At 32.8% G+C, this 22,378-nt stretch overlaps 2 protein-coding genes across 2 annotated transcripts; both read right to left on the reverse strand.

Moving 5' to 3' along the window:
• Window positions 1-3,320: 3,320 nt before the first annotated feature.
• LOTGIDRAFT_188141 (hypothetical protein) lies at window positions 3,321-4,155 on the reverse strand. Its single transcript, XM_009054582.1, has one exon. It carries the CDS (start codon window positions 3,959-3,961, stop codon window positions 3,569-3,571), a length of 393 nt encoding a protein of 130 aa, XP_009052830.1. The 5' UTR covers window positions 3,962-4,155; the 3' UTR covers window positions 3,321-3,568.
• A 5,874-nt stretch (window positions 4,156-10,029) lies between these two features.
• On the reverse strand, window positions 10,030-11,786 carry LOTGIDRAFT_159885 (hypothetical protein; the record flags this gene model as incomplete). The annotated part of the gene is made up of 2 exons (XM_009054583.1): window positions 10,030-10,118; window positions 10,154-11,786. 2 exons carry the CDS (start codon window positions 11,784-11,786, stop codon window positions 10,030-10,032), a joined length of 1,722 nt encoding a protein of 573 aa, XP_009052831.1.
• Between the last annotated feature and the right edge of the window lie 10,592 nt (window positions 11,787-22,378).

The raw sequence follows: 22,378 nt of genomic DNA on the forward strand, positions 1-22,378 counted from the left end.
GATTTCTATAAATCAAATTAATATGCATTATGCAATTTAAAATAACAAGCAAATAGAATGTCAAATTGACACACTTGAAATAAATAGAACTTGGGACATTTAAAATCGATTGTCTTGAACCTTGATTGAAAACATTATTATATAATAATTTATTGACCATATATTATTTATTTCTAAGGGTCTGCATTTTAAATTTTGGTCTTACTATTTCATTAAATTCATTCTTTTTTTATTGACAGCCCTCTCTCTAAAATCATCTATCTCTATAACAGATGATACAAAATAAAAATAGCCTACTTTGACAGCTTTCAATTTTAATGGAGTTGATTAATTAATACAATTAAAATCCACTAAATTAAAGTTCAAAATTAAGAAAAATGAGCAACTATCATCATGGCCCTGGCTGGAGTGTTACTTTTAGTATGGTATTCAATTCTTCTACTATAATCTTCCAGTATATAATAGGTGTGAAGAAAAACAATTAAATTCTTTTCAGAGTTGCCTACCTGAATCAAAACTCATGTAATATCCCTGAACATTTGTTGCTTAATTTAGTAAAAATTCTTTCAAGAAAAAGAAACATCACAGAACTGAACACATCTTAATTTTATACTTTTAATAATTTGAAATTCATGTGTATAGTTTATCACAGTTCACACGCTAAAAAGACAAATTAACATAAATTTTTTACCTTTTTTCGCAACAGCTGCTGGCATTTTGTTGATTTTGTGTGAAGACGTAATATTCCTGAGGTTAAGACTTTATAACAAATAAAAACGTTAAATAATATCCTTTTTCTGGTTCACTGGAGCCAAAAATAACTTAAATACTTCAATATACAATGTCAATTTACCACATATTTCATTCAAAAATACACAAAAATGTCCACATATTTGGAATTCTTAATAATGAGGTAACACCAAGAAGAATATTAGTAAGTGGTTTGAAGTGGTCAATATGACTCAATTTCCTCTCTAGATTCAGTCCAGTTCAACTGACCACTGCTCACTAAATCTCATTGATACTACTGGTCAATCCAATATACAACTAAATGTCAGGTATCCAGACACCATTACCCACAATTCATCACATTCTATTAATAACTCAAGTCACTAACCAGTCATCCAAGATGGCTGCCATGTGTGTCTGCTACAGAATGTGATAAGCTGTCAACAGTGAACTATATTGATTACATCTGACTTTACATCTAAATTACTGTTTTTCAACATAGAAATAACTTTTGCTGACATGACACCAATTTATGTGACCTATTTTCATTTTAAAGGAGGCTACCTAACAAAAATTTGCTTTCAAGAGTAGTCCAACAAGAACACAACAGCAACATGTTTCAGAGTGATTTGTGATCACTGAAATTATCTGAAGTTAAGGTTCAGAAAAAAAAATTTGGTCTTCTTTATGAAAATAATATGTTGCGGAAATTTTTACGTCTACAGTATGTTGATAAAATATTTCTTTAATGTTTTGATATAACCTTTAATACAACAATCAACAGAACTTCTCATACACAAAATCCTAAGTTTTCATTAATCCATAAGGATTTCCATGGGCAATAAATCTGTTAATATTGCATAAATCCTAAATAACTCGTCTCTGATCACCCCCTGTTATTAAGGAACAAGAATGACTCATGCTATGTTTATATATAAACATGTAAATAACAGTACAATATTGATTAAAAGCATACTGTACATTCTAAACAATATATTATATTATTGTAACTTCAGTTTATTATCATTTCAATATTATTATCTACCTAGTGATAACTGCTATTGTCAACCACAATACTAAATAATGAGAATACTTTAGGTGAATTAGTATATGGGTGGTTGAAATTTTAGACATGTTCATCCTTCTTGAACCCCTGATATACCACTCATGACAATCTTTTAAAATTCAGATGTACAACAGCACATTTGATTTGTCTATTTAGCTTCTTAAAGAATTGTACAATAATCAAACAGGACATGAATTCTTTAGATCCATGCAATCTTGGCTGCATTTTTCTAAAAATATCTTCAGAAAAAACCTCTCGTAAAAGTGGAATTGAACACTGAGAAATACCACTTATGAAAAAAGTTTGATTTTAACATATTCTAGCGGGGACCTGACACAGAATAAGCCTAGGCATTGATTTTTGGCATTTATTCATTATTTCCTCTTAAAGTAGGTTTGACTGGAATAATGATGAAAGACAACTTATTCAAGGTTACCAGACCTTCTTATAATTAAGGTCACCAGACTTGAGAACAAACTAAACAAGAATTACAAATCAGGATAGACAGTCACGTTGCATGTTACATATTGCACGATGTCCAAGTTATAACAGAATTGGGCTTTTAATCAAGAGGATATCATTTATTAGAGATCAAGGTCATCAATTTAATTAATATTTTACTTGTTACACAGTTTAATTAAATTAATTGAAATTCAACAGAATATATGTGAAGGAGGTTTAGTCTCTTCTGGAAAATCTTAGACCAGTCTGTTCTAACAGTCTTGCCAATCTTTTCCCATTTTGATTTTTATATGCAATTTCAGGGAAAACTAAGCTTTTTTTATCATAGGAATATGGAGAATTTTTTCAGATATTGTTCTGATATAGGATGATCAGAATGGGACTAAGGAAGGTGTCATACTAGATCTACAAAACTTGATTTCCTTTTCCTACGAAACCTGGTTCACATTTTCTATATTATGTTTATGTTTAACATTAATACCAATATTTTTCTAAAATCTTAATAAGATGTTGAAAGGTTTCTTCTAAGGAAATCTTCATCATTATCTTAGTTTGTGATCCGTGAACATTTAAACTGATGTGATTTAATGAGAACCGCCCAAATTTCTTTTTTATAACAAATTGCTTTCCCTTTCAACTAAATTAGAGTTTCAATATATTCTTTTTTATCTCTCCATCTACATATATTATTTATTATTGAGACCCACTCTATTGATATTGGCAATTATTTTCAAGAGATTTGTATTTATATTAAATTGAAACTCAGATGAAAAGATGGCTAACAAATTAACTGACATTGGTTTAAACAGTTTAGTTTATTTCAATGTCAATAATTTGGAGGTTTGATTAATTCTGAAGCAATTTTATTGGCCTCTAAACAAATAGAAATATTTAGGTGAACTCAGAAAGTCATGTACGATGTTAAGAAAAATCATTAAGTCTTTCGGTATTTTGTAATTGAAATATATTTTTCCTTACTTTGACATCAGCCAAAATTACATAGATTCATCTGATTTGAAAACACTAAAAGCATGTACTTTCTTAAATCAAGGCTCAGTCACCAAATATGGAAACAGTTTTCTAATTGGATCGTACCCCGGTTTCCCACGATATCCATTTTTTACGCACATCAGACAAAACATTTTTGTGACAAAAGCATCTTTATTTAAAATCACAACTATTTAAATGAAGCTTATGTATATATATTCAAAATGTTAGTTATTAAGGATTTCATGGGTTTTAATTACCGGAGTGTACAGAACCCTTAGGTATCTCTGTTTCCACTTCTTCCAGAATCAGATGGCATTATTGTTACTTAGAAAGTTTGGAGATATCAGAAGCAGCAAATGAAGCCTCCCATTCCTGACCATTGAACTCTTCCAACTCAATTCCTGCAACTGTTCCAGGATCAATACAATGAATAGAAACACTGATTCCATCTGGATTGGAACGAGGTGTATAAAAACTCTCCACTCCACATGTTTTACAGAATGTATGCTTGGCGACCATTGTATTGAAGCGATATTCAGTCAAATTGTCTTCTCCTTGTAATAAGGTGAACTTGGAATAAGGAACAATGCAGCACGCTAGGCCTTTCTGAACACAAATACTACAGTTACATTTAACTACATGTACAAGAGGGGGAGCTTGTACTTTAAATCTCACAGCTCCACAATGGCAGCCTCCTTTATGCTCTATTTCCATGCTTTAATTGCTGTCTTGTCACTCAAAACAAAAGGTAATGACCAGTGATGTACTGATTTAAGAAAGAGTCTAGGTAAAAGAGCTGCCTACAATAGCATTGAATACCATCACAGAATTTAGTCTTCAAAACAATTTTCACTCAAGGAAGTAGTCCAGCTGAAAAAAGTGAACCAGTGTTGTCACAAATCTTGAAGTTGATCTTTGTAGCAATTATTCTATGAAGCACTTGTAAAGAACTGACAAAGTTGTTTTAGTTCTCAGATAATAAGTAAAAGTTGTAACACGTTTTCTATTATATTTAGTTAGTTACATTTGATAAATAGGTCAACCCAATGTCAAGGTCAAAAATATGATAAAAGTTTTGAAAATAGTTGTTTGCTTCTTCACCCTACACAACTTCAAATACAAACCTCTGACAATAACTTTAAAATAACTCAGTTATTTTCACATGAGTGGTTCTAAATATGGCTTTCAATAATTAACCTTGAGTACCTCCCCAATAATGGATGGATGGATGAATGAATGAATGAATGACAATTGTTAAAGAGTTATTTTCACTATGATTACTGGTAAAAGAGAAGAAAGGAAGTGAGCCCTCAAAATCAAGGAGCTGTAATCCACTTATCAAATAAAATGTCTCTGAACTTAAGGGTGATCAGACAAATCTTGACATGACTTGACAAACATCTCTGAAGTTTTTTCTCATATGATACTAAAATATGCAATCTTACTGTAAACTGGTCTTTTAATAAGCTTGTAGGCTTCTTGACCAAGTTTATTACAGCATCAAGATGATGACGACACGTTATGTGCCTAATTTTATAAAAGAAGTGTGTTATATATTCCATAATACTGTCTTGTGTTTTATTATACAGCATCAAGAATTTGAATATCGAAGCTTATTGAAATTGACAAACAAATTGAACATTCAAGAAGTTCAATTTAAAATTTATTGAAATCTAGAAACCAAATTGAACATTTTCTACAATAGAAATGTTTTAATACTGACTGGTCCAGAGACATTTTTGTTCAAATGATTGAGAATACTTTAAACTACATGACTATTTGTTAAATGCTTGTCTTTAACTTTTGCTCAGACCAAGTCTATCTGTCTGTGAGCAAGAATCATTTAATTATTAACAAGTAAGGTTGTCAAATTGTCTATATAAAGGCCTAGTAGTGTTGATAATTAATAGGACCATTGATCATCAAGTAGTAAGTGATATATCTAACAGATTAGGTATTAACATTTTATATATAGATACTTGTCTACCATATACAGGAATATATTAGTTAGAACAATATCAATAACTGCCCCAACCCAACTCTTTATACACATATCGGTTGCCCCACCCCAACTCTCTCAATCTGATGTTTACAACCTCAGTCTTAAAGTGCCCTCACACCATAGCAATTACTAGTTGCGTATGGTTCAGTGTAATTATAATTAGACCAAAATTTCCTTACGATTTTTATTTGCTTTAATTTTTAATGTTTAATATAGCCACTTCAGTTGGGGTCTTAAGACTGGCCTCTTAATCATTCGTCAAAATAACTGCGTACGGTTGCAGATAATGAAAGTTGTCAAGAGTCCCACTCACAACTCAGTTGCAACTAATGACTGCTATTCTAATTCACAAATATAAGCAACTGGTGAAAGCTACAGTGTAAAATTATATGTATTACATCAATTAACCAGCGGCCCCACCCCTTCCTATCTGTATTTTACAACCCACAATCTTACATCACATGTATCACATGTATCCAAGTGTCAAACTGTCAATCAATCACTGATATTACTATTAGATAATATGAGTAGTATATTATAGATATGTAGGTATGTTATCAGGTATTATCTATGTACTAGTCACTTTTGATTTCCATCTATTATTGCCAATATCTCACGGCCCATGTTTATAGTCATATCTTTTAGTGTTAAATTATGTAACAATCTAACAGATATAGAACAATGAACACCATGATGCATTTAGATTTATGTCCTGTGTATTCTTTTTTTCAAATTTTCAGCTACTGTACATAGTCAATAGAATATTGTGAGAAAATGAGCTCTATATTTATAATAAGAAAGGAAACTTGTGATATTATTTGATGATATTTTGAATAAAAGGTGTCTACCAGATAATTAATATAATAAAGACTTAAAAGAAACCATTTTCTTTACATTTATAATTGACGGGCATAAAATCCCATTTAACACAAAGCCTAATATAATGAACATATCTTAAGACATAGCTTTCTGCTTGCAATTAGATAAGACAGAAATGAGATTTGATGGAAGTGAGTTAGGAAGTATGATCTCTGTATGTATAAACTAATATAACTAATCATGATTGAATCTAAAACTGAGTTTTTAATATAACATCATGATTCAATATTCAAACTTTAAAATCTAGTTGTGATTTATTTCAATAATATATTTAAAATATATCTATTTATTCTGCTTCGTTAGCTTCAAAAGATTTTGTGACATGTGACACATTTGGACTGATGTCATAGAGACCTGAACATTTAGAAACTGGCGAACTAACAGCCAATGTGATAAACTAGACAGTAGCAGATTCTGATTCCTGACTGTGCAGGTTGACAACTTATTTCAGTTTTTGAAAGAAAGAAGAACATGAGGAAGTGATAGCTAGTGTGATTTTCTATGAATATAGAAGTCTGAGGAGTAAAAGGTAAAGATAACTATCTAGATACACATACTGAGATACAGTTTAATTTTGTTGTAGGTAATATTAGTTGTAATGCGAATTATTCATTCTAGCCCAATACAGTGAAGCCGTGTTTATCCAGTTGCCGATAATCCGGAACCCCTGATATCTGCACGCTTTTTATAGGGTGGACTGTATGTGATTGCTTTATGAATCTGACCAGAATTTGCACAAGTATCTTTGCCTGGTGATAAATATATCTGTACATTAACAAGATAATAGTAGTTATATATCACCCTAATCTATAATAGGTGTCAGATAGATTAATACCCTATCATTACTATACCACCCTGACCATTATCATACCTCTACCCCTCAGGCTACAGACTACAACTGGTCACAACAAGTCTGGTTCAGTCAGCTGTAAGTTTGATAAGTTAAGAGATGCAATAGGTTGGACTTTCTGCTCCTTTATTTAATATACCAGTCAGAATGGTGAACATTTTTCTTGCTGTATAGTTATCGCTGATAGGATAGTTCACAAGCACTGGATTGCCGATCGATGTATGGAAATATATCCCATGTACACAAATTAAATAACATCAAGGTGATACATTGATTTGAACTAGTCTCTTGCTCAAGAATTTTATTTGCTCAAGTGCCATGATTTTATTTTTATTTTCTGGTCTGATCAGCAAAGGGGTTTGAAATTTCCCTGAGCATATTTTCTAAGAATAGTGTTCTTGGGTCAAATTGTTGCATTAAGCCCATTTCAGTAGGACATTGCTGCCCCTTTGCCCCTCATTTGATAGAATAGTGAGCACTGGTTAAATGTCAAACAAAAAGATTTAAGAATTCCTGCTTTAAAACAACATTTCCAGATGCAGTATATATTTCTATATTCAATACAGTTAGTGATAATTGAGTTGTCTCCCATTAATATAAACAGTTGGTTAATTTCTTTTGTAAATTAATGCTTTTAAAGTAAAATTATCAGTACAATCATCTGTATCCAATAATTGGATATTGTTTATTACCAAGAACTAATATGACCTCTTCACTCCTTTAGAATCATCATTTACTAAATTGGAGTTTCAGTCAAAAGACCACATAAAAAAAAGGACCGATCGCAAGATTATATAACTCTGGCTTAAAGGTAGTATATAAGTGTAGTAAGACTAAATATAATTTGCTTATGTAATAAGACTCTGAACAACGTGGACACCTATCTAAATATATCTGCTACATGTAAAATATTGATTTATATTACCAGTACTGTGTAGGTGATAAGTTATAATATTCTTAAAAACTTTTATCAATAAAACAAAATTAAAACTTTTACAAAATAACTACTGACTGAATAATCAAAAAACACCTGTTTTAAAATAATATTAACTCAAATACATCTTTATATTTCAAAACTTGTTGGGTATCAGTATTTTACTGGACAAGGACTTATCACATGTATTCAACTACCAAAAGTTCATCACAGCCTTTTCAATCATTCTTGAAAGAACTTACAGGAATATTAGCACTTGAATAAATTTTCAAACACAGAGGTTAGTGAGGGAGGTGGTCAATCCAGGCCAAGTATATAATATTAGTCCATTCTAAATCATAATAATATGGTAGTAAAACCTAATTATCTAGAGGAATTGGGCTGGAAACATTATAACATGTTATAGAAACTTCAGATTACCTTTAGATAATCTCAAAAAAATATATTACTGATTAGGATGATATCAAATATTGTTGTTTAAAACATGTTATTTTAAATAAAAGACTTATACTGGTATCGTACCGGTACTGACTTCATTGTGAAAAGTAAACAAAAATGATCTTCTATTTACAGAAGAATATATATAAAGACCCAATCATAGAAGATACATACATACAAATGAATGTAGATGGGCTATGTAAAATCATTGTAACAATGTGAAATCTACAGGCACCATTTTTCTTGATGAACACAATGGCTATATATATATGTAAGCGACAAACATACTAACCCTTCTTAAATCTATCAGAACAGCAGAATATTTTGAAGTCTCGGTCATACACAACTTCGTCAACAAACAATCATTTCACAATGTCATTCAACAAATGAAAATAGTTGGGCTATGTTAAATTATTGTAGTGATGCGAAACCTACCGGCACCATTCTGTTTGATTAAAACACTTGCTACATATGCTACAACTCCCATTCCGGCCATAACCAATAATATAACCAAACAGGTAAATACAGTGAGTAGGTATATATTATTATACTGCTATATGCCTATAACATATTGTAATTATTGGACCATATTCTACATACCTCTTACAGTCATACACTATAGTCAATAATTTTAAAGTGGCTTAGAATGGTTGAAATATTTAACTATGCACAATACTGTGAATGTGGTGTAGTGTACGTTGCCAGTGTACCTTAGATCTTTTGGCATGGTTTTAATTACAACCATATTGCTAAGGCATAGCTTGAGACGACAAACAAATTTGCAAAATGGAGAAAATAATTGAAAAATTTCAGTCTGCTGGAATAAAACTTGGGTTCCACATCAATAAGACAACTGTAGAGAAAATAATAATTTCGGGAAAACCTTTCTAAAAAGTAATTAGGAAACACAACTCATTAAAGTGATGTATTGAAATTCCATCTAGATTTTAAACTGCATGTTATACTTGTACAAGTATTCTATTTAAAGAGTAGATAAATGATCTTTTCAATTTCTGCAAGTTTTTTAGGAGAAGAAATATAAGAGAATATAGGTAGCCTTGCTTTAAATATGATCAGTACGTATACAGGCCCAGCCAAGTATTAATAGGATAATAATACACAATAATAACTTATATTGTTCTTATAGATTATAAGTTTAGTAACAGCTGACTGCTGGCCAAAACAAGCTTTAAAAATTATATATCAATTGGCTACCCAAAACTATCAAGCACTATAAGTAATACAAGGGGAAGAACTCTTATTGTATTAAATCAACAACAACATGAAATTAATGCTAACGGTACTAACATGGTATTTAACGGCGTATTGTGACGAGTCTCAATGAAAGCACTGCCATAGGCCACAGTGTGGCTGCCACAGAGCAATAGATAATTGGTAATACTTTCAAAACTACAAAATTCTGACATATTATTATGTCCATCAGATTCAGAATGCATGTCAATTGTATGATATGAACTTTATCTTCTTTTAATCCTCAAGACACCCTTCAATATACTCTGATAATGGTAATTTATAAATACTGCAGATGTTGAAGATGGGAAGAAGACACCCTTCAATATACTCTGATAATGGTAATTTATAAATACTGCAGATGTTGAAGATGGGAAGAAGAACACAAACATGCAATTGTGTAAGATTTTGTCATCTGCCATCAATTATTAATGTAATACAATGTATATGATGCATCTCCATTGCGAGGAGTTGAGATGAACTTGTTCTGAATTGGTCTGTTCCATTAAACGTTGCTCTGAAACTAAAATAATGAATAACTCAAAGACTTACTTGTCATGTTGACGTCAAGAGAACAATCACCAATCGAATCATCAGCTGACCCACATCTCACAGACGATTGGAGGACTTTGATGGAGCGGGGTGGTAAGACATCTAACGAACGGGGTGGTTCCGTTTTAAAATCAGACGACTGAGCAGACGTATCCAAGTTGACTCCATGATCCTGACTACTGTACGATTCATTTAAATAATGAGACATTTCATTGGACGATGATGTCGTATCCGGGGATGTTTTAACAGGTTTCTGGCCAGTTATGTCGCTATGACGATGATTTTCTTTTAATTTATGATGAATATCTTTATCTGAAAGTGTGTTTCTTTCGATTGACTTGAGAATTCTGTTGGTGCTGGCTGGAAACTGCTGTTTGTTGTTGAGAACATGTGTTTCTGTTCCGCTATCCGTCATGTCACGATTTCTATTAGTGTCATCTTTGCTGACTTCTCGTGATCCCTTTTTGTTTTTGGACTTTGACCTTCCCATTAATCGAAGCAATGAATGACGAACTCTGCTGCGAGACATGCGTTTTTCATTACCAGAATCATTATCTGTGTCAAATGACCCTCCATCACTTGTGTTGGACAGACTCTGAGCGCTGCCGCTTCCAGACTTGTGCTTTTCTCGGCTCTTCCGTCTGTTCACATGTGGTGAAATTCTTTTAAAGAAATTACTAATGCTGTTTCCACGTTTATGTGGCGTTAAACTGCTGGGACTTGGTGTGTCCGATCCTGATTGGTCTGTTCCTGTGTTAGATCTGTCTTTACGTATTTCAGGAGACTTGGTATCGATTCCACTATCTTCAGAAGGTCCAAAATCATCAGAAAAACTATCGGTGATGGCTTTACGATAACTTATTGTACGATCATGGACATATTCTCGGGATATATTTAGACGCGTCTTGGGTGATGTATTTCCGTAAGATTTCGGAACATTTTCCTTATTTGTGTGTTTTTCATCGGAGGGACGAACTGGAGATCTGGAAGGACTAGAAAGGTTTGGTCGAACATTATTGAGATGACTTTCAGAGTTTATATGTTCCTTTAAAATACTATTGGGACTAGTTTTACCACTACTCGGGGGAGACCACGCCCGTATCTGCTGTGAAATTTCACGTAACTGGGTGCTATAATCCTTTTCATATTCATCATGATTAGATAAATTGTTCAAATAATGGCGCTTGTCTGACAAGAATGGGTTTGGACTAGAAATAGTTTCAGGGCTGGATAATCCAGTCAATGTACTTCCTGATTTACCAGACTGACGAATCAACACTGTATTATCATAGGTCACATGTTTTGGACTCTTAGATCTATGGCGTCCACCTTTTTTATGACTTTTGCTGCTTTTTGTACTTTGTATTGTATAATCACTACGAGTGCTCAACATACTCGTTGCCGGGCTTAACGACTGGCTTCTATCACTACGCTTACCACGCTCTAATTTCAGCGTCGCAGAAAAACTTGTCCGATATGGTTGTGGTAAACGATAAACAATATCCACATCCTCTATAGAGACAGGACGAGATTGAGGTCCAGGACTCCGTCTTCGAGTTAACCGATCTCGTTGAATGTGACAATCTTCACGAGATCCTGAATCTAAGACCGATACAAATCCTGATGATGTCATGGTAACTGCTATATAATTATTCCTCTATTATAATACTATATCATAACTTTCTGAAGTTCACCTGAAAGTAGAAAAAGGGGGATAATTGAATAAAGTGATAAACTTGATGTGTTTCTGACGTCATATAATACATAATTTTAGTGGCATTGCCAGAATATCAGATACCTGAATGAAAATTGAAATGGTGCTAATTGTTATCAACTGGTGTCTCTGACAAATATAAAAATACCTCTTTACAATCCTTTAAAGAGAGAAAACATGAAATTGAAATGTACTTATAAATATCCTAGAATAAATATCCAAATCAAACATTTTCAGAATTAAATAATCTTAGTGTCTAAGAATCTTCATATAATTAATCCAGATTTCAAGCCAACTTTACAACATTAAAGAGTATTTTGACACTGTTCATTCTTGATATCAGCATGTTTGTTATTCCAAAATAACCTCAAATATTCAAACAAAACACAATATTCACACAATTTCTATAATTTCATCCACCCATATCAGTTATCATTCAACACAAACCTCAAATCTAAAATAACTTTATCTACTAGCTAACAGACTGTCTTTTCAATGGTTGTGCATTATTATGGGTGCGTTTTATTGACTTTTAATATATTCATAAACCTACAATACCTGTCAATACACATAGCTAATATAGTGAAATATTACTAACAATTTTAACAATGTGTTAATGTGTTACGTTTTCTTTGAAAATGGACACTAGTTTTAATACTGAAAATAAAAAGATGTAGTTCTTTCGCCTATGTTAGCAAGGTTGTAGAATGATCCAAGTTAAAATGAGACAAACATGGGTCAAGAGTAGTTGTAAAATACATAACTGAAAATGAAAAGACATTTCTAATATAAGGTCTTTGTTTCAAAAGTCAGTCAAAAGTGGCCTTAGTTTGTTTAATAGTCTCAATTCTCATACATGTATATAACTCTAGACTGATAAGTATTGACAATGCAGCTTACTGGAAGAAATATCTTAGAAGTATTGAACGCACGAAGGAATTTTTTTAAATTGCAAATCTTTCCAGTTTTGAGAATATTCCCTATAGATTACAGATATTTCAACGCAGCACGCATAAAGCTTTGAACTTCTTTAAAATTTTATGAAAACCATCATTATTTTCAAACTCTGATAGTTTCAAACAACTGCAGTAACTATAGAATGTCCCTCTGGAATTATAGGTTTCTATAGATTTTCTTTCATATTCATGAGAATAATAATAGTATGCTATTTCTGTTCTGACAAAAAATATCTTGTGTATGCCATAATGAAGCTTCATTATTCTCTGTTTTCTATAATTTAAAAAATATACAACACAAGATTCCAATAATAACCATACTAATAACTATCCAATTTTAAAGTTTGTCATAGAAATTTATTTTTGATGAAAAAATTTGACTGATCAATATCTAATACAGAAATATTCAATAACTATTGTGCAAAGATTGATAATATATATGATCATTCAACAATCCTTTTTAATCAAGTTACCTTGATCGGAATTCTGAAACACATGTTAACACTCTAGAGATATGCTCCCATCAATAATGTGCAGTTATCAGAGAAATCTAAACTGTTCAATATTACCACAATGGAAATTAACAAGGATTTTAACCATCGAAATATTGCATTCATATCAAATCGGTATAGAATTATAAACACAAAACCTGAAGTTCGTTGTCACTCAGATGTCATATTGTAAAATCTTCGAACAATTGATCTTCAGTCGGTGTCCCTATTGGCAAATTGGCCATTTCTTTATGGAAAATGATGTAGAAAATATTAAATTAGAAGCATATACTTTTTGCAAAATACTAGTACAATTTCAGATGAACTATCCAATATGAATTTATGCTTATAGAAAATTATCCAGAGAAATTCAGGAGCAAATCCTTTTCTAACACACAATTGATAAAAAGTATTTTTTTTTACAATCATTCCAATATATACTATGATTATATACCAATAAACGTCCAAGGTTTCTCTGTATATACCAGTATAGTATTAAATCAGGCTAGGTTATTACAGAGAATCCAAACAAAATATTAACCAATTAACAGAAGTTCAGCTGTCATAGAAACTATTTACTTGTCATATCATACCTCAAAATAGGTCACTTTTAATTAACTGTTTTTGAGGCTTGTACATAAATTATGATTCAAAATGCCCAATGTGACGTAGCCTATCATTTCTGTCAAAAGTTTTGAGTAAAAACATGCTTTGTGCAATGAGCTTCAATGCAAATAGAGTATAAGGTTAAGCTACTTTCATTATTTATGAAAAAAGAAAATCGGACAAATCATGAAATAGTGTGAGATTTTAATAGGTTTAACCACATAAAAATGGTAATATGTTGTCACCTACAAATATACACTTAACTTACAGCTTAATTTTACAAACTTTAACCCTCTAGCTATAACGGTACCAGTAACTAGAAATAGGAACAGGTTGCCAACAGAACATCTTACAGAGGGAGTGTGTGGATTGTTTTTAGATTCTTTTTTTGTTAAAAACCATAGAAAAATAGAAAACCTGACATTTATATTGAAAGAGAATCATCGAGAATAATACAAAACCTACACTGACTTTCTACAGAGATAACAGTGATAAGACTGATATCATATACATTATACATTCCTTCTCTATACCAGTAGCTTCATATCATGTATATTCTCTTACTAAACCTACCCCCCCTCCACTATCTGATCACTACCAGTTCTCAGAACACTCCAGAACTGAACAGATATACAGAAATTCTTCTTTCCAATATAAAACTCTCCCAACCCCTCCCATCTACAAATCTCATACACTAACTTCCTACAGAGATAACAGTGATATCATAATCTTTATACATTCCTTGAGTAAAAAACAGTACCTTCTTATTATATAATTCTTGTTACCAAAACAACCACATCCCCGCCCCCTCTACGTCCCCTCTACGTCCCTCCCAGAAGTGATAAGATCAATATCATACACCTTATACATTCCTATAGTTTAAATTTTCTCTGATCCCCTCCCACCCATAATTCTCACATACTGACTTCCTACAGAGATAAAAGTGATAAGAGCCAATATCCAGAATTTATACATTCCTTTTCTATAATAACAGATATACTCTAGATATAAATATTCTTTCTATCTGATATACTAACTACCCCCTACCCTCTCTCATACACTAGTTTTCTTTTGATAACAATGATCAATATCACTGAACTTTACATCAGCATAAAGGCACAGGTTCGCCGTCCGTTTGACCAATCGTATCTTAATCTCAGAAAAAGGATTTTTTCTAACTAAGCTAATCAGTATGATCAAATTTTTCAAATCCATGTCTGTCGAAAATAATCCACGTTTGAACGTTCAGAAGACTGTTTAATTTATTCAAGACCCAAATCAACCCCCACAAAATGGCGAACCTGTCCCCTTTAAGGAATAACATTGACCAATATCATGAAACTTTACAACCGCTTAATATAACAAAGTTATTTTCTTCAACCTAATTCAATTTTTACCAGGATGTGCACAAATAATTTCTTGACTACTGGTATATCTAAAATATAATGAGTTAACAACCACTCTAGATCATTGAAGAAATACTGAATGACAAATATGTAAAAATGTATACAATTTAGCACAGTGTGCAGTGAAATTGTAGAACTATGGATGATTCAACAGTTAACAATGTTCCTGTTCTACATTCCATAAACTTAAAATAAACAATATGATTTCTAAAACAGTCAGTTGTTTGAAACAAGGCCTTTGACTGCTAGGTTGTTAAGTTCCAGGGATTAACCCACAAAGAATGCCCTTATCTTGCGCCTTAATCTTGCAAATTAAATTTTTTTAAGAAATCCAGATTTTTAAGAATAAAAAGCAATTTGAAATTGATTTAACCATTACATTATAACCAAAAGTCAACTGGAGATTTAAGGCATGACCTTATTCTAATGTAAACTTACTACAAGCAACTATATTCAACTAGATTCTGACTTAAGATGACAGGCTCCTTGACAACTCTTAGTTACAGAACAGGACATGATCAACTGATGGCAACTGCCAAGATCTAGCTGCTTTTTCTAAGAAGTTGTTCAAAATCTAGTTGCTGTTAGTCTGGAGGTTGAACTGAATCCCTTTTCTACCCCTAATTGATGTGAGGAACATTTTCATATCACACCTGATAATCATAGGAAGAAAACCAGCCAGCTTACCTATAATATTTTTACACCTTGAGAGAAATAAAGAAATATTTGATATTGGAATGAAATATATTGATATTAAAACCTAATTTATTGATTATCATAATCTCTACATTATGCTGTACATTAATCTGATATCTTAAAGGGATGTAGTCATCTAAACATTGTCTAACATAACCAGAACTTGAGCTTGGTTGTAACATAACCAAAAACCTTAGGTAAGGGCCGTTTTCATTATGCCAATGGAGACAATGGTTGCTAGGAATATGGTACAATTTTTGGAAGAAACACGTAGAACTTTGCATGAAACTTTGTGATTGTTGTTTCATAAAGCTGTGACTATATATCACTCTCATTTTCTTTATAGATATATAGTGAGCACACTTTTTTTTAATATTTTCCAAGCACAGATTTGACACTGACTTGGCTCTGTCAACCAATCTCACAGATATCTAGACAACTGTATCCCTTAAAAAATACATTATCTACATTACAAGTTAATTTGTACACTCAAAAATAGGTTTATCCTATAAGAAAGAGACAGACAAGGTTATGGAATCTATTTTCTGGTCTTTCAACAATATAAAGATATTTATAAAGAATGTATACCTTGATAAAAATATCATTATAAAGTCACTGTACAGCCTTAACAATTTCTTTTTTAGTTTCTTTAGATGTTCATTATATTGGAATTAGCCCTTTATCGCAACTTCCTGTTTGGCCTCTTGTTGTTGACAGGTTTCCATGGAAACAAAGCTAATTCTCAGTAGCCACTGGCTCCCTGAAACTTATTATAATGGTGTAAATGAGCGAAGTGGACATCAATCAAATTATAAAAACCTTACAGTTATTATTGAACGTGATTTAGTTATTATTGCTCTGAAGTCAATTCTAAAGACTGGTGGGCAAAATGGCATTATCATTATAAGCTGAAGGCAAGGTCAAACTTTCAGAAGATACAGTTCACATTGACCTCTTTATGTCCATGGCAGAGGAGTCCATGGCAGAGGAGTGATAACTTTGATATCTTTGTTTTTTTTCATTTTGAATGAATGATCTGTGATCTATGTCATATCCATTTCAGCTAGAGAACGTTTGGAACTTTAATCTATAGATTGTCATAAAACAGACTTATACATGTTAATTTTCTCTTTCCAACTGTTCCTGCTCACTTTTGATGCGACTAGTTTGGTCTACTTAAATACTCTTAAAGAGAAGCCAAATTCATATTATTATTATCACTAATTCATTAGCAGTATAATATAAGATTTGAAAGTTAATTGAAGAATATTATAGAAAACTCAATATTAGACTTTGACGGATCACGGATTAATAAGACAATTCAACATCAAAGTAATTGAAAAAGAAACCAGTAGAAAACTCAATATAAAAGTACTGCACTGTAATGTCATGATTAAAATAGCATACTGGTTTATATAATGTAGAATATTTTATCTCTAGTAGAAATTTATCTTGTAATAGACTGAAGATAAATTCCATGTTCTAGTCTCATCTTGAACTCTAACATCTATATATCTTTATTATTACTCACTGGATGTACAAAACACAGATATAGACTAGTTATTTCACAACTTTTTATTTCAGACTGCAGTAAGCACAATATAGAATTTTTTGTTGTCTCTGAATTCTGATTATATGGCCATAATTCAATTGTCTTTCTCCAACTTGCTTTCCAGTTTTGGCCTAGGATGCAAGACCTATTGATTATCAGAATAATAGATGAGTTTTCACCATCTTGGCCTAGCTGATCTAACTAAATTCCAGAGCTGAATAGTGGCCGAGCACACAAAATATAATATAAACATTCACAAAAACAAGTTTTATGTAATATATCCAGGGTTTTTTAATATTTTGACATGGACTGAGAACATACTACTGGAATTCTTATTTTCTGGCAAAGGTCACATTATTATTTGAAACCAAAGCATCAGTTTTTCTATAGATTTTGGCATAATTCCTAGCTACTAAGTCTGTGGCCAAATGACACAATAATAAACTGAGGTTATTTGAGAATAGTTCTTATCAGAATAATACATCAATTTTCACCATCTACAGCTTAATCTAATCTAAAATCATTCCTGAATTCTGATGTTCCACTACACAGTCTGGTGACCATATTGAGACAATCAGAGTCTAAAAGAGTTCTGTGAATACCAGGAATAGATAATCTAATATCAACCTTCTGTTCATCATTATCAGTAATTTGTTTTACAGTTGGTCACAACTTGATAAAAGCTTTTATTTTCTTTAAGAGATTCCATTAGACATGTAGTTTTAGTTGATGAATTGTAATGGAGGTAAGAAAAGAAGAAAGCTTAATCATGACAAGGTTGACAGAATCATTACATTTGTATACACACAGGACCCTGTTTACAGTGGCAGCTGTAGCACCTTGGGTTGGGAGGGGCCACCCTGAACAAATTTGGAAAATAAATGCTTCATAAAGTCTCCACTGCCTGTTTTATAATTTATTGGGTGTGTGAAAACTTGCTTTGTTTTGATGATTTAAGAGCATTGTATTCAAAATTTGGCTTACATTTTCATTCTGCATCATACAACCCCAGGGTTTAAAGGACCAAATGTTAACTACCAACTCAGACCTGCCATTTGAATTTGTCAGGGGTGTGATCAATCCGTGCACTTCAAATATCTCATAGTCCTGGAGAGCAATACACTTTTCTAAAAACTGAAGGTCCAATAAAATCTCTATGATTTCATCTGAAAGGGAAGCTATGTGTGCTCTGTGAAAGGGATGCTGTGTGCTCTCTGAAAGGGATGCTGTGTGCTCTCTGAAGGGATGCTATGTGTGCTCTCTGAAAGGAATGCACTCTCTGAAAGGGATGCTATGTGTGCTCTGTGAAAGGGATGCTATGTGTGCTCTGTGAAAGGGATGCTGTGTGCTCTCTGAAAGGGATGCTATGTGTGCTCTCTGAAAGGAATGCACTCTCTGAAAGGGATGCTATGTGTGCTCTGTGAAAGGGATGCTATGTGTGCTCTGTGAAAGGGATGCTTTGTGTGCTCTCTGAAAGGGATGCTATGTGTGCTCTCTGAAATGCCTGCTATGTGTGCTCTCTGAAAGGGATGCTATGCATGCCCTCTGAAAGGGATGCTATCGGTGCTCTCTGAAAGAGATGCTATGTGTGCTCTCTGAAAGGGATCTGAAAGGGATGCTATGTGTGCTCTTTGAAAGGGATCTGAAAGTGTGCTCTTTGAAAGGGATGCTATGTGTGCTCTCTGAAAGGGATACTATGTGTGCTCTTTGAAAGGGATCTGAAAGTGTGCTCTTTGAAAGGGATGCTATGTGTGCTCTCTGAAAGGGATACTATGTGTGATCTCTGAAAGGAATGCTATGTGTGCTCTCTGAAAGGGATGCTATGTGTGCTCTCTGAAAGAGATGCTATGTGTGCTCTCTGAAAGGGTTCTGAAAGTGTGCTCTTTGAAAGGGATGCTATGTGTGCTCTTTGAAAGGGATGCTATGTGTGCTCTCTGAAAGAGATGCTATGTGTGCTCTCTGAAAGGGAAGCTATGTGTGCTCTCTGAAAGAGATGCTATGTGTGCTCTCTGAAAGGGAAGCTATGTGTGCTCTCTGAAAGAGATGCTATGTGTGCTCTCTGAAAGTGTGCTCTTTGAATGGGATGCTATGTGTGCTCTCTGAAAGAATGCTATGTGTGCTCTCTGAAAGGGATGCGATGTGTGCTCTCTGAAAGGGATACTATGCATGCTCTCTGAAAGGGATGCTATGTGTGCTCTGTGAAAGGGATACTATGTGTGCTCTCTGAAAGGGATGCTTTTCGTGCTCTCTGAAAGGGATCTGAAAGGGATGCTATGTGTGCTCTCTGAAAGGGATACTATGTGTGATCTCTGAAAGGGATACTATGTGTGCTCTTTGAAAGGGATGCTATGTGTGCTCTCTGAAAGGGATGCTGTGTGCTCTCTGAAAGGGATGCTATGTGTGCTCTCTGAAAGGGATGCTATGTGTGCTCTGTGAAAGGGATGCTTTGTGTGCTCTCTGAAAGCTCTCTGAAAGAGATGCTATGTGTGCTCTCTGAAAGGAATGCTATGTGTGCTCTCTGAAAGAGATGCTATGTGTGATCTCTGAAAGGGATCTGAAAGTGTGCTCTTTGAAATGGATGCTATGTGTGCTCTCTGAAAGGGATGCTATGTGTGCTCTCTGAAAGGGATACTATGTACATGCTCTGTGAAAGGGATGCTGCATCTCAGATCTCAAACAAAGGATATGAATATTGAAAGAAAGAGAGAAATAATGAGAACAATGCAATAAGAAAGCCACAAACAATGTTTTGTTTAAAGTTTCAGAAATAAAGTGTAGGAAGTTGGAAGTTTTTGTGACATTTTCTTGTAACAAAATGGCCTTAACATCTGTAATGTAATTATGTTAGAAATAACAAAATAGAAGCCTGAAGCTACGTGTTCTTTGTTTCTTACCATGGTTTTACAGAGATTATAATAATAGTGATATAACTGGGTTCTTACACTGCATTTATATCATGATCAGAATAGTATAAATTGTTAAAGATATGGTAAAGACAAGTCTATCAAGATCACATTGAACTTATTCTTACTTATTCATTGTTTCATCATCACATGACATTTTGACTGACAACTTGCTTTAGTTAACTTTTAAGTAGGTTAGATTCTTAGTCGCTTTTCTCCGTCTGTCCACTTCTTAACCACAAAAATTTTGATCAAACCATTAGTCACTGATAGACCCAGTAGTGCTATGGGGTTTTGATTTGACTAGATTTGCTAATCACGTCTGACTGAAGCTCCAACAATATACAATACACTAAAACTATATTCAAAACAAGAAGAAAATGGCATTCGATTTCTTATTATATGACCTTGAACATCACAAACAAATCAAGAGAAACTTATTCATGAATTGGCAAAGATAGAAAATTGTTCTTTGTCAGTCTTTGATCTAAATGTGGATGGCATCAAACAGAATAACCAAGAATAATTAGAGATAAAAAGATCATTCCTGTCTAATTTCATCTATTACAGATGTAAAGCAATTGTATAACATAGTATATATTGAAAACATTAAAATGAAGCAACTTGTCTTAGAGAATAACAGGAACTGCCTATTTCAGGTAATTACTGTCTTACAAACTATGTTTTTTATAGACTTCCTGCAAGGTTCCTGGAACTGGTGCCAAAACAATCAGCCAGAAATATCACAAGAACTGGTAGTCATTGGGTTAGAATGATCTGCCTACTCGAATAAACTCAAACTGAAGACAATTTAGTTAGAATTTAAATGTTTTACATCTAGAAATTTTAAATAATGCCACTACTAGATATTAGTATCCTTACTGCTCAGATAACGGTCTAAAATACTATGTTGATATCCTTCATTTTATAAAGTATCAAGCTCTATAAATTAGGACCTGTATTTGACATAATTTACAATACTTTTTAAATACAGTTTTTTTTAACTTTTCTATACAGTTATCAAAAAGGTTTTTTTTTTTTAATTTAATACTAAGAAAATCCTATGCCTTTGCTTTTATAGCACATTTTAAAAATTCACTAAGAAGCTTATCAATTGTCAATCAAATGCGACTTACATGGGATTTCATATCTGATACAAAATATCACCTACATTCTGAATTCTAAGCTATTTTTTCAAAGGAAAAAAATATTACTAATCACATTTGATACAATATCAAAATTGCACAGAAACTTGAGTCTACATGAATAAATGAATAATTTGACATCTGATTCAGAGATATAGTGGATATGGTATCAGACGAATTTGTCATTTGTCATAAGATAAATTGCAATGTACTTACTCTACTGGTAAAAGAAACATTATTTATACAAGTATTCTGCAATGAAACATATTCTCTATTGTAACAGCGATTATCATTATTCATCCAGTTGAGATATGCAACAACAGAGTAAAATTAGTGAGATACCAACACATTTTGATCGAATGTTAGTCACTGTTATTGTGCATAATCTGATAGAAAATGAGAGCAACCAGTTTCAACCAAAATGGCACCGCAAGTCATGATGGCAGAACAAGTTAACCAGCTATTCTTATTGTAAACAACAGTGTTCTAACATTATATTCTACTTATTGCTGTTAGGTAGGCATTTCATACCTGTCTTGATGTATTAGGTGTTAACTGCCAAAAATAATGTGAAATCTCAAATGAGGAATGGTCTCAGGTGTTTCTAATGAAGAGTTCAATGACAATATTACCATTTGTTACAGGGTGAATTAGACATCAGAATTGACCTTTAAGTACAATCCTAGACAGACCTTTTGTTGATAATTTCAAAACATATTAGACATATATAATGGATTATTTCCATTATTTTACTCC

Source organism: Lottia gigantea (assembly GCF_000327385.1).
Source record: "Lottia gigantea unplaced genomic scaffold LOTGIsca_22, whole genome shotgun sequence".
NCBI classification, from domain to species: Eukaryota; Metazoa; Mollusca; class Gastropoda; family Lottiidae; genus Lottia; species Lottia gigantea.

Bases quoted from the DNA above. Each gene is read 5' to 3' on its own strand.
- LOTGIDRAFT_188141 (XM_009054582.1), bottom strand. From the start codon at position 3,961: ATGGAAATAGAGCATAAAGGAGGCTGCCATTGTGGAGCTGTGAGATTT.